The sequence below is a fragment of the Cyprinodon tularosa genome, unplaced genomic scaffold (genome assembly GCF_016077235.1).
Source record: "Cyprinodon tularosa strain WSP-4 unplaced genomic scaffold, ASM1607723v1 ctg844, whole genome shotgun sequence".
Lineage (NCBI taxonomy): Eukaryota > Metazoa > Chordata > Actinopteri > Cyprinodontiformes > Cyprinodontidae > Cyprinodon > Cyprinodon tularosa.
Genome location: NW_024039612.1, coordinates 255,654 through 269,236, shown reverse-complemented (window position 1 = coordinate 269,236; position 13,583 = coordinate 255,654). Strand labels below are relative to the sequence as shown.

Below are 13,583 nucleotides of genomic sequence, written 5' to 3'. Positions count from 1 at the left end.
CAATTTTTTTCTCTCTCTTACCCGATATATTCCAACATCCAACTGCCATGCACGTGGGCATTGTCAGTTTAACTATAGCTCTGGTGAATTTCAATGGTGAAGTCCTCTGGAAATCTTCAATAATTGTTGCTGATTGCAGATTTGTCTGGTAGTTCCCATTGATTTTGCTTGTAAAGCGAGGAGAATGGCGCTAGCCTTACCGCACCGTGATGTCACTGCCAGATGTCAGGAGTGAGGCATTACTATATTTGGGGAAAAATGACCACTCCTGTACTCAGTGATTGTGACGTAAATTATTATTTTAATTTTTTTTACTGAATAACGCCAAATTCATAAAATCAGCACAAAAGTATTAGTTTTAGTTATAGATAATGATCCATTGATTATTCCTTGCTGACCGGAATTTTCTTTTAATGTTCTTTCCATTTAACCTTCAGAGCTTTTCTATAACAGCTTACCGTATTTTCACGACCATAAGGCGCACCGGACTAAAAGGCGCACTCTCAGTTATGTGTCCCATTTCTGTATTTAACACACACATAAGGCGCACCGGACTATAGGGCGCGTTTTTTATATACAGGTACATGTCCTCTACTACCTTTAAATACCTCTACTGCGTATTTAAAAATACAGCGGGGGCAAAACTGAGTATGATTGTGCTTTATTCATGTATTTATTACAAAGTATTAATCAAACCTGGCAGCAGGCGCCGTGAGACAGACACATCGCAGATGACACAGCGCTGTGATCACTCCTAAATTAACTTAAAATCCTGAAACCTGCCGACGGAATATGTTCGCTTTTATTGCCGGTATCCTGGTGCCTGCAGTTAAAATTATTTAGATGAAAAACACCTGCCAGCAGCCGCGGTGAGGCTGCTGTTGAAGGGATTTACTGTCGGTGCACCGCTGGTATGTGGGGGTCTGAGTGCCTCCGACAGAAATAGATAATCTGGATGAACTGACTGCAATTATTAAGTTTTCAGGTGGACTTTCTCACTTAAAAACATATTAAAACTACTTTATTCCCACTGATCACAGCAAATATAGCTGCAAGATTTAGATTATTTAGATGAAAAAACACCTGCCAGCCACCGCGCTGAAGAGGAGGAGACGCGCCCAGAGGCAGCTGTTGAATTAAGCTTTCAGGTAGAAAAATAGAGCAGGAGCAAAACTGAGTATGATTGTGCTTTATTCATGTATTTATTACAAAGTATTAATCAAACCCATCAAAGTCATCATCCTCTGTTTCTGAATTAAACAGCTGCGCTAAATCAGACATGCCAGTTTCCCCTTCTTCGCTGTCAGAGTCACTTTCCGTGCAGCGCGGCTCCTCAGAAATAATGCCGGCTTTTGCAAAAGCTTGAACAACAGAGCCAGCAGACACGTAGTAGTCCAAGCATCTACAATCCATCCGCAAACGGTGGCGTAACTTGCCCGGCGCTGCCTTCCCATTATCCTGAAACTGTGGTCTCCGTCTGTCATCCATCGCTCCCACGCCGCTCGCAGCCTTACTTTGAACGGCCGCTTCAAACCGATGTCGAGCGGTGGAAGTTCCTTTGTCAGACCCCCGGGATAACGGCGAGCACAGCGTTCATTTGATTCACCTTTTTTTCACATCGGCTGTGAGATGGGCACGCAGCGATGGTGATGCGTGGAAAAAACCACCTAGTCTTCTCAGATACACCTGCCTCAGCCACGCATCCACCCAGCCTTTTTCATCTAATATCATATGTCATCAGAGCGCTGTCTGTCTCGCTGTCAGCTCCCAGATCTGCTTCTCTGATTGGTTGATGCGGCGCGTCCAGCAGCAAAACTTCAATTTTTCCATCTTGAGCAGCAGCAGCGCGTTGGCGGCGCTTCAGATGCTTAAACGCTCCCGACGTGCTGCACCAAAACGCGCTGCAGGACCTTTTGCTGCACCTATACGCGCGTCAACCATTGACTTTGCATGTAAACTCGCTGCTTCTGCTGCACCTGCTGGGTCCGGTTCACACCGATGTTGAGCGGTTGAACAGCAAGCACAGCATTCATTTGTTTCCCCATGTTTTTCACATCAGCTGTGAGATGGGCACGCATGGAGTTACATATTAACAGCGATGGTGAGGGGTGGAAAAAAAAAACACCTGGTCTCCTTACATTCAGCCACTCTTTCATCATCTCCTCAATGAGGTGGTCTCAAAAGTCTCAGTTACAACACACTTAGGGCGCACCGCACCATAGGGCGCACCGCACATTTTGAGGGAAAAAAAAGACGTTTAAGTGCGCCTTATAGTCGTGAAAATACGGTATAACTTTTGTTTTTCTGAGTCAGAATGTGACGCCTTCATCAAAATTCAGTTCCCCGGTGAAGAAAGACAAGTCATGTATGTATAATATGGTCATTCATTCAGCACAAGAATGAAGCTAGAAGAATAGAAAATAGAAACCAGAATGACTTATTTTTACCTGTAGGTTTCACAGCGCCTCCCATCTCCACAAAAGAAACCTCAAACAGAAAAACAGCAGCTGCTGAGCAGGTAAACCTCTTTTACTTTTTCCAACACCTTAATCTTTTCAGACCTCATTGTCTTATCTTGATGACGTATGTGACATGTTTCCAGGTGAGCAGCGAAGTTCCCCCTGTTGTGCCGCCGAAGAGGAACATACGTTCATTCAGAGTGAAGCAACTGCAACAGCGAGATGACCCGAATGACCTGCAAAAGTCAAATACAATGAGTGGGGAAATGAAGGTAAAGATATGATGATGTTGTTCTGAGCAGCAGAGGATCCTCATACCGGCGGGCCATAGTGAAACCTCAGCGAAGCTGTGCTACCTGTCTATGCTCAAATTTGTGTTTATTAATGGTGAACACTCAAAGATTTTAAACAATTGCATGGGGGAATGCAGACCTAAACCCACTTAGCAGCAGAGGTGTCTGCATACAGTCATGTTTAACAAGCAAACATCAGTGTTTGTCAGAGAACATTACTGCCGGTTTGTGACGTCACGGTGCGGTATCGGCTGTTGAGCAAGTCCCAGTGCTGTACCTGGTGTTTGTCACAACGTGCTATTATCCAAGTAATCTTGAAAGCATTTTTCTTCCAAATGTTGGCTACATATTACGTGTTTTTCCGTTTCCGTTGATAGCAAAACCTCCCTCTTCAAGTTGGCAATCCAACGACGAACCCTTGGTGGATCATGAGTTGGAAAGGTGAAATAACAATTTTTTTCTCACTCTTACCTGATATATTCCAACATCCAACTGCCATGCACGTGGGCATTGTCAGTTTAACTATAGCTCTGGTGAATTTCAATGGTGAAGTCCTCTGGAAATCTTCAATAATTGTTGCTGATTGCAGATGTGTCTGGTAGTTCCCATTGATTTTGCTTGTAAAGCGAGGAGAATGGCGCTAGCCTTACCGCACCGTGATGTCACTGCCAGATGTCAGGAGTGAGGCATTACTATATTTGGGCAAAAATGGCCACTCCTGTACTCAGTGATTGTGACGTAAATTATTATTTTAATTTTTTTTTCCTGAATAACGCCAAATTCATAAAATCAACACAAAAGTATTAGTTTTAGTTATAGATAATGATCCATTGATTATTCCTCGCTGACTGGAATTTTCTTTTAATGTTCTTTCCATTTAACCTTCAGAGCTTTTCTATAAAAGCTTATAACTTTTGTTTTTCTGAGTCAGAATGTGACGCCTTCATCAAAATTCAGTTCCCCGGTGAAGAAAGACAAGTCATGTATGTATAATATGGTCATTCATTCAGCACAAGAATGAAGCTAGAAGAATAGAAAATAGAAACCAGAATGACTTATTTTTACCTGTAGGTTTCACAGCGCCTCCCATCTCCACAAAAGAAACCTCAAACAGAGAAACAGCAGCTGCTGAGCAGGTAAACATCTTTTACCTTTTCCAACACCTTAATCTTTTCAGACCTCATTGTCTTATCTTGATGACGTATGTGAAATGTTTCCAGGTGAGCAGCGAAGTTCCCCCTGTGGTGCCGCCGAAGAGGAACATACGTTCATTCAGAGTGAAGCAACTGCAACAGCGAGATGACCCGAATGACCTGCAAAAGTCAAATACAATGAGTGGGGAAATGAAGGTAAAGATTGAAATAAAGTAAAATCATGTTTGTGGAAAAGTCTAACGGGCTGCATGATGAAGCAGATGATAGCACAATTGCCTTCCAGCAAGAATTTTCTGAGTTCGATTCCTGGTCTGGGGTCTTTCTGCATGGAGATTTCATGTTCTCTCTGAGCATGCATGGGTTCTCTCAGGGCACCCCGGCTTCCTCCCACAGTCCAATTACATGACTGTTAGCTTAACTGGCTTCTCTAAATTGTCCTTAAGTGTAAGTGTGTGCATTGTGGTATGTCTCTGTGTTGCCCTGCGTCAAACTGGCAACCTGTCCAGGTTGTACTGCCAGAGATAGTAAACAGCCCCACTGCAACCCTGGATGGATGGATGGATGGATGGATGGATGGATGGATGGATGGATGGATGGATGGATGGATGGATGGATGGATGGATGGATGGATGGATGGATGGATGGATGGATGGATGGATGGATGGATGGATGGATGGATGGATGGATGGATGGATGGATGGATGGATGGAAAAGCAGAAAAAAATTGAAACACTTGTCGGCTCTTCATTGGGTCACCTTGAAAACAGGCTTTTTAATTAAAGTTGTTTCTTCAGATCCAACTTTCATGTGATATTTGGTTATTTCAGGTGAAAGAACTGGTGCAGAGGTTTTCTGCCTTTGCGCCCCAAGAGAAAACAGCTGGAGCCAAGGAGAAACTTGGATCAAAACAGAGAGTAGATTTATTTTGCTTCCTATTTTTACTGAATCAGTTTTGTCTTTAAGGGTTTCCTTCTCTTTAATATTAACACAATTGTTTTAAATCTGTTAGGTGCAGCTTCGGGCTCAAAGACCTTCTATCGTCCCAACCCAGGAAACAAGAGTTCAACTGAAGGTTGAAGACAGGAAGGAGGAGGTATATACTATATTCTTCAGTTTCCTCAGTCTGTTTATATCAATATTAATGTCCTATATATGGAGGCTTTTTTTTTTTTTTTCAAACTGTGCATATAAAGACAGTGTCAAAGATTCAGTGTTGGTTATTTTAAAGGTATGTACCACTAATTTTCTTTGAAACCTGACCTGCTGCTTTGGATTTTAATTTAATAAGATTTTTTATTGGACACAAATGTAATTGTGCCACAACCTCTCCATCGTTTTTTAATTTTTCACATGTCCAATCACTTTAGGCACACCAGGTCGTGCAGCTGGCTGCCCACCATGTTTTCATTCATCAATTCCATATTGTTTCTTTTATTCATTTTGTTTATATAGCGCCAATTCACAACAAATATCATCGCAATGCACTTTACAGAGACAATTCAACCAGATCATACAGTCAGATTGGTTCAAAATTTTCTATCTATCTTATCAAAGTACCTTATACCTTATCTTATCTTTATCTAGTGATGCACTGCATTCTGACCCGTTTGCAGTCTGTTTGATTTTGTGCAATCAGATAAACAAATGAACAACGATAAAGAAACTCAGGGCAACTGGAAAAGAGGAAACTATTGCCACCAGACGCAACATGTAAATTTTTGTCAAGAAAACTAGCACGTTTACCTTATTAGGTTTTAGAAGTGTGGGTGGTTAACCATATTACCAGCCGTGCAGCAGACGTTGTGTACTTGTATTTGCCACAAAGTCAACTGCATGGAAATATCGTCCATCCTCATTTAAAAAAAGACTGATGAAAATCGATTGGAAAATTTTGACATATTGCCTAACCTCAATACCCACCCTCCAGTTAGCAGGCTCGGACTGGTAATCTGTAATACTGGGCATTTGCCCGGTGGGCCGGTCCTAATTTCAGCGTACAAGGGACAGCCCTCCTTAAATCATACCGGCCCCAACACTTACTCTGGAGCTGAAGCACCTGGGACAGTAAATAACTCAAGGAGCTGAAGAAGTAATACAATGTGAACTACCTAATTGATGCATAGAGTATATATAGCCCTTCCTTCTCATGCACAACCTTGTGACGGATGGCATATGGTGTAGTCTTCTATTTCTTCAAACTGTAAAATCCTAAATTATAATAAAATTAAAGTGCTTTCTTCAAACCAAAGTACGATGTTCCTCTTATATTTGGCAAATATCTGTTTGAATATTTTGAAAAATATGTTGCAGTGCTTTGCATCTGTTTACATTATTACATTCAATTGCCCACATGCCACCCAGAGTCACAGTGAATGCTTACATACCGCTGAGCTTTCATGTATTCATTCTTGAAGAACTGCCTGTCAGCCTCTATATTGTATTGTTTTATGTTGGTGTTTTTACAACACTCAGGTTTATGTTGTAGAACTAGTGTGTGTGAGTTGTCTTTTTAATAAAAAATAAGTATTAAACTATGTTTTTCGTTAATTTTCTTGGTTAGTAGTGTTTGTTTTTATTTTTATTATTCAATTGAAAGCAATCAATGTAATTAACTAATTAGTGTAGCTTAATTGTTTCAGTATATACTCCCCTTAGGTAAGTCACCTAACTCTAGGTCACCAATTTGAATACCAGTTAATGAATCTGTGTGCAGGGGGGGTAGAAAATCGCTGTATAAATTAATCCATTTATCTGTATTTATAGTCAACTGTAGATTCAGTCCCCATGTTGAAGTGGCTTCAATCTTTTACTCCAATCCAGGGGATTCAGATTCTGTTGTATTGACTCAGTTATATTAAGTGCAGTTATATTGAATGACAACCACTGAATTTGAGAGCAGTCTAAACAATACAAACAAACCTGGCAAGTCTTAATGTGTACCTGTTTTATCTAAGCAAACAATAATTTGCAGTCCCAAATTGTAAGTACAATGGAGGTAACACTTTTTTTGCTGCATCAGGGAACTAAATAAATGACATTATTTTGATAAGTGATGTCTTTGGTAACAATGAGGCTCAAGGCTTGGCCTAATGGAAAGTTGAAGGATGGGAATAACTGTCTTAGGTCCCATATCAGTGATCTCAGTCATCGCTCCCGCATTATCCTGCTCTATGTAAATCAACTCCATTGTTAATAGTATAGATAATTTACCTAATGACATTTCTCTTTTGTGTACAGAGTGCTACAGAAATTACTTCTGACATAACAGCATCAAAGGATTCACAGAAAAAGGATGCACCTCCATGTAAGTATTAGTTTTATTCACACCAGGACGGCTTCTAAGTGATGAAATAAATTATGTAATTTTTTTTGCTGTCCTTTGCAGCATCTGAAACAGCCAAGCATGTCGTTTCCACCGGGAATAAGGTCCGAAAGGTTATTTGCTGTGTGTTCTGTGGAAAAAAAACTGACTCTCACATGCATATTTCACTAAACACTGATTGTTTTCCAGGTGAAGGAGCTAGCTCAGATGTTTTTGGGGAAGCAAACAGCAGTCGGGCCAAAGATTAAACTCGGACAAGAGTGCAGACCGAAACAGGTGTTTCACTTATTTCATATTGTCCGATAGGAAAATACTTTTTACAAATGATTATCTTGCTTGTAGTGATTACTGCAATTACCATTTTCATAGCAATCACATATTGCTGTTTATATTGTTGAATTTGGTCGGTTGTTTCATGACGCTATCATTATGTGTGGCTCACCTTTTTGCTGTGCTTCTGCCTCTACTCTGCCTATTTGTGTTGTTTCTAGTGATTTTGGTGGCACATTCATCTCTCTTAATGTTATAGTGGAGGATTTTTGCAAACCCGCCCTCTCCACTTAAAAAAAAATATGCACAGGCACAACCCTGTACCCGCTCCCGGGAGGGAAAGCACATTAAACACATGCATGACCATGCACAAGCCCATTTCTTCTTGTGCAAGCTCTGTTTAAAAGTTGTTGTTTGCATATCTCATGAAGCTTACTTTGCGAAATAAAATTTGCAATTTTTACACTATGTCAGATTCACCACCATTAAGTGAAAATGGGGATGAGCACGTAGGATGGACTTACGTAAACATATCACCAGAATGATTGACATTTTGATTATCCACCCTGAAAAAGAACATCATCCACTATACTTTTAATTTATAATCTCCAAACCCTACTGGAACTTCGACACCTAGATGATGATTTCATGCGAATGACACCAGACAGTGAACACTGTAACTATTCTTATCTAAGATTCCTGTTTCCCACTCCAGGCTGTGCAATCAGACCAGCCCAGCTGTCTGTGTTTTTTTACAGATCTGTTCCAGGCAGCAATATTTGTTGTGCAACCTGCCGTCCACCTAAACTGTCGATAATTTACTTCTTACATTGAATTATCCGGACATCCTTTTTATAATTACTTCTTGATGCCTTGGCCAGTCAGATTTTAACAAAGAAATTTTGGGTCACATTATTTTTATTACGTGTTTAATTACTGTAATCACTGTAGAATAATGCCCAATTTTTCTATACTGATATGCCTTTCTTTCATTTTAACCAGAAGAAAGACGTACCTTGAGTGGTTTCAAAAATTAATATATGGGGAAACAACTAAATAAATAATGAAAACAATTGTAAAAATTCTATAAAAAAAAACAAAAACTCTGGGCAAATTCTGGTATTGTAAAGACCAAAATAGAAAACACACCAAAATACCCTCCAGGTTTTCTCCAGCTCTTCTCTGAGCCCCTGGTATTTCTCTAGTTTTTCATGTTTCTTTTTCTTGGTGTTGCAGTCACTTGGTATTGCTACATCAACCACAATGGCTTTTCTCCCCTCTCTGTCCACCACCGCAATGTCCGGTTGGTCTACCATTATATATATACATATATATATATATATATATATATATATATATATATATATATATATATATATATATATATATATATTAGTGCTGTCAAAATTATCGCGTTATTAACGCGTTAACGCGAGGCCATTTTAACGGCGATAATTTTTTTAACGTGAGATTAACGCTATGTGGTTTTATGGTACAATTTTCCAAGTACATCCCCCTGCAGCCTGCGGGAAGGCGGGGCTATTTTCCCCCAGTGTATGCATTTCTCATAGGCTTCCAGAGCGGAGCTCCTCAAGGGAAAAAGACGCTCATACACTGGGTGACGCTAGTGCCTTTTCTTTAAGCCCCACCACCAACAAACAAGTTGAGTGTCTGGTAACTAGTAGCAACCTGAAATACGCTGAGAAAACAGATTACTGAGGTGAAATGGAATCTGCTACGGCACTCTTGCCGCATGTGTACGCCACAGCTCGGTATCGCGTGTGTGTGTGTGGGTGGGTGTGTCTGTGTGTGTTCTCATTTTTGTTAAGAGGCTGAAAAGTAACTTTCTAGAGCATAGAACGTCCATCTAGTGATGTTGGTCTATTGATTTTGATGTATTGATTGAAAATTGTTCATTATTATCTTGGTTAATTAACATCTAATGTTAACTCTACTAAATTTTATAGCAGTAGGGTAAAATGCTTGTCTTTGTTCAAAAGACTATTAACTGTAAAGACTGTCTTTTACATCAGCCTGTTTTCAGGGCCTTTTTTTTGGCTACATATTTGTTATTTTTTGCTACATGCCTCCCCATCTTCTTGCCATATGTTTCTATGGCATAAATCAGTATCTGTGACCTGTTTTCATTTAAAAAAAAGAACATTGGCACAAACCTAGCCTGTATGTATTTTTTTGTATGTCATCGGGAGTATTTAAATTATTTTCAATCAGGAAAAAAATGTGCGATTAAAATGCGATTAATCGCGAGTTAACTCAGGCATTGATGCGATTAATCGCGATTAAAAAATTTAATCGATTGACAGCACTAATATATATATATATATATATATATATATATATATATACACACACTACCTTTCAAAAGTTTGGGGTCACATTGAAAAGTCCTTATTTTTGAAGGAAAAGTACTGTACTTTTCAGTGAAGATAACTTTAAACTGGTCTTAATTTTAAAGAAATACACTATACATTGCTAATGTGGTAAATAACTATTCTAGCTGCAAATGTCTGGTTTTTGGTTCAATATCTACATAGGTGTATAGAGGCCCATTTCCAGCAACTATCACTCCAGTGTTCTAATTGGCTCAGAAGGCTAATTGATGATTAGAAAACCCTTGTGTAATCATGTTCACACATCTGAAAACAGTTACCGTAAGCTTGTTACAGAAGCTACAAAACTGCTCAAAGGAAGGTTCCTTTGAGCAGATTGAGTTTCTGGAGCATCACATTTGTGGGATGAATTAAACGCTCAAAATGGCCAGAAAAAGAGAACTTTCATCTGAAACTGGACAGTCTATTCTTGTTCTTAGAAATGAAGGCTATTCCATGCGAGAAATTGCTAAGAAATTGAAGATTTCCTATAACGGTGTGTACTACTCCCTTCAGAGGACAGCACAAACAGGCTCTAACCAGAGTAGAAAAAGAAGTGGGAGGCCGCGTTGCACAACTGAGCAAGAAGATAAGTACATTAGAGTCTCTAGTTTGAGAAATAGACGCCTCACAGGTCCTCAACTGGCATCTTCATTAAATAGTACCTGCAAAACACCAGTGTCAACATCTACAGTGAAGAGGCGGCTGCAGGATTCTGGGCTTCAGAGTGACAAAGAAAAAGCCATATCTGAGACTGGCCAATAAAAGAAAAATATTAAGATGGGCAAAAGAACACAGACATTGGACAGAGGAAGACTGGAAAAAAGTGTTGTGGACGGATGAATCCAAGTTTGAGGTGTTTGGATCACAAAGAAGAACGTTTGTGAGATGCAGAAAAAATGAAAAGATGCTGGAAGAATGCCTGACGAAATCTGTTAAGCATGGTGGAGGTAATGTGATGGTCTGGGGTTGCTTTGGTGCTGGTAAGGTGGGAGATTTGTACAGGGTAAAAGGGATTCTGAATAAGGAAGGCTATCACTCCATTTTGCAACACCATGCCATACCCAGTGGACAGCGCTTGATTGGAGCCATCCTACAACAGGACAATGACCCCTAGAAACACCTCCAAATTGTGCAAGAACTGTTTAGAGCAGAAGCGGACAGCTGGTAATGGAATGGCCAGCGCAGTCCCCAGATCTGAACCCCATGAGCTGTTGTGGGAGCAACGGTCAAGTTTGGTACGCAAGAAGTGCCCATCCAACCAATCCAACTTGTGGGAGCTGCTTCTGGAAGCGTGGGGTGCAATTTCTCCAGATTACCTCAACAAATTAACAGCTAGAATTACAAAGGTCTGCAATGCTGTAATTGCTGCAAATGGAGGATTCTTTGACAAAAGCAAAGTTTGATGAAAAAAAAAATCTTATTTCAAATACAAATCATTATTTCTAACCTTGTCAATGTCTTGACTCTATTTTCTATCCATTTTGCAACGTATGATGGTATAAGTGTGACTTTTGGGAAAAACACAAAATTGTTTGGGTGACCCCAAACTTTTGAACGGTAGTGTATATATATAAAACTTCAGAAAAAAGGCCATGTTTTTTGTGTTACCGTTATGGTGGATACAATAAATTTTTAAAACATTTAATTATATCTTGTAAATGGATGTATTATTTTATATAGAGTAAAATATTAAATGATAGATAGATTTTGACTATATTATAACAGACTTTAAATGAGCGTTGGCTAGGGATGAAACGGTGTATGAAAACCGTCCGAACCGTTCGGTTCGACTGTCTCGGTTCGGTTTGCGCGTGTTTCGTTCGGTTTATGCGCAGCTCCTTTTTCTCATAGGCGAAGCGTGATCACTCCAGAGCAGAAGGTGGCGGTACTGCAACCAAAGCCATCCACCAGTAGTAAACAAGAAGAAGAAGAAAAAGCGAAGCAGCGTAGCCGGGTGTAGCCGAAAAAAATCAGTTGTGTGGAGAATTGTGTGGGTATGGCGAGTGGGAAAGAACAGGAGTTGGAAGACGCGCCAGCAGCACTTTATAGGTCTGCTGTATGGGACCACTTTGCATTTAGAGTGACCTACGATGACGGCGGAAAGAAAGTTGTGGATAAAAGTGCAACAGTGTGCAAGCATTGTGCAACACGTTTTGTTTATGCTAACAGCAACATGACCAACATGTCATGCTAACCCCGAAATCCCACATACTCCGTCATGCTCCCCTCTGCCCCGCTGCGCTCCAGACCGCCTGCGCAAAGCAAAGCCTACAGCCTCCGCTGTGGCTTCCGTCCGCCTCGCTCTGAGATCGTAGAGGGCATGCGCAAGATGATTAAATTCAAAGCAGCAAATCGATCCTGGGTTTCCGCGGATCATTAAAAATAATTACAATTCATTTATTTTGTGTGGATTTTTTCATTAATATTTATGGGATTTCGGTGTAACAATCAACATATACCGAACCGAAAAACGTGACCACAAAACCGTGAACCGAACCGTGGATTTTGTGAACCGTTCCACCCCTAGCGTTGGCCCACCAGGAATAAACTCTATTGACTGGTGACTGGTCCAGCCCTGTTGTCACAGGTATATTCACAATATGGTCCATGCTGTAAAATATAGTGGTCACTTTAGCATTTCTTCTGTAAGGAAGGCTGAACTGAGAAGAAAATGCTTTTAAGGCTTCAAACCACTGAGCCACAGATTGACTTCACCAAATGAAATTGCTTTTACTGATATTTAGCTATAGACAATTTGAAAACCATATATCCTGTTTTTTCCAGCTTTAGTTATGCTCTTCTTGTGTTAAGATATTGCTTGACTTTCAAGCAAAATTACAAGTTGTTTGGTTTTTAGAGCCTAATTGTTTCTAACATGATAATCTCTCTTTTGTTTACAGACATTACTGCACTCAAAAAGTTGTCTAACAGGAAAACAAACGGCAAAGGCAACCACAATTTATCAGGAACACAAATCCTGTATGTATAATTTAGCTGCATAATCTTTAAAAATGCGACACTACTGCTAGTTTTACCACTGAAATGTACTTATGTTCTGCTGCAGCAGATGAAGCCTCTCAGGACTCTGTTATCGCTTCTGGTCCAAAGGTAGAACATCACTTTAGCCTACCTTAAGTATACTTTTACTTTTGTCATGTGCACAGCGTATTGTTTGATGTGTTGCAGGTAAAGGATCTGGCTCGGATGTTTTCAACTAAGACCATATAGGCATTGGTTTTCCAACTGAAGATGAGAAAAGAAAAAGACTTAAGACATTGGCTTAATCGTCTGTTTCTCAAGAAATATCTGACAGTACTCATATTGTGGCTCTCTGTAAGACAGTTGTACACTGTTTCTGCTAATAGTTTTCTAATGTTCAAGTGTTTGCTGAAGCTCTCTTTAAATATCAGCCTGTTAGCTCTGTTTTGATAGGCCTTGTTGTATTAAGGGCAGTGGTTGGCTTCAGCTGCCTTGGTCCTTATCCCTGCGCCCTGGGTGAGGTGGAAGTCTCAGCCTTTTTTCTAGCTTAACACCCTTGCTGTTTATGTGTGTGGGTGTGTTTGTGATGGGCTGGGGGTGAGTATGAGTGTAGTTATGTATAGGTTGGATTTTATATGTGAGAGGTAATTTGAATGACATTTATTGTATGAAAATTGATTTATGAATAAAGTATAATATGATTTGTTTTTGAA

The 13,583-nt window shown here is 40.0% G+C and overlaps 1 protein-coding gene across 1 annotated transcript in view; it reads left to right on the top strand.

The window, feature by feature from the left end:
- Positions 1 to 13,583, top strand: part of LOC119775027 (neurofilament heavy polypeptide-like) — a 30,294-nt gene extending 16,711 nt beyond the window's left edge. The window contains exons 12-25 of the mRNA XM_038272875.1: positions 2,314 to 2,365; positions 2,454 to 2,518; positions 2,603 to 2,731; positions 3,684 to 3,735; positions 3,824 to 3,888; positions 3,973 to 4,101; positions 4,734 to 4,820; positions 4,916 to 4,999; positions 7,144 to 7,210; positions 7,292 to 7,332; positions 7,418 to 7,504; positions 12,792 to 12,870; positions 12,953 to 12,999; positions 13,078 to 13,583. Coding sequence (XP_038128803.1) covers positions 2,314 to 2,365; positions 2,454 to 2,518; positions 2,603 to 2,731; positions 3,684 to 3,735; positions 3,824 to 3,888; positions 3,973 to 4,101; positions 4,734 to 4,820; positions 4,916 to 4,999; positions 7,144 to 7,210; positions 7,292 to 7,332; positions 7,418 to 7,504; positions 12,792 to 12,870; positions 12,953 to 12,999; positions 13,078 to 13,119 — 1,026 coding nt within the window. The 3' untranslated portion in view covers positions 13,120 to 13,583. The remainder of the gene's footprint in view (positions 1 to 2,313; positions 2,366 to 2,453; positions 2,519 to 2,602; positions 2,732 to 3,683; positions 3,736 to 3,823; positions 3,889 to 3,972; positions 4,102 to 4,733; positions 4,821 to 4,915; positions 5,000 to 7,143; positions 7,211 to 7,291; positions 7,333 to 7,417; positions 7,505 to 12,791; positions 12,871 to 12,952; positions 13,000 to 13,077) is intronic.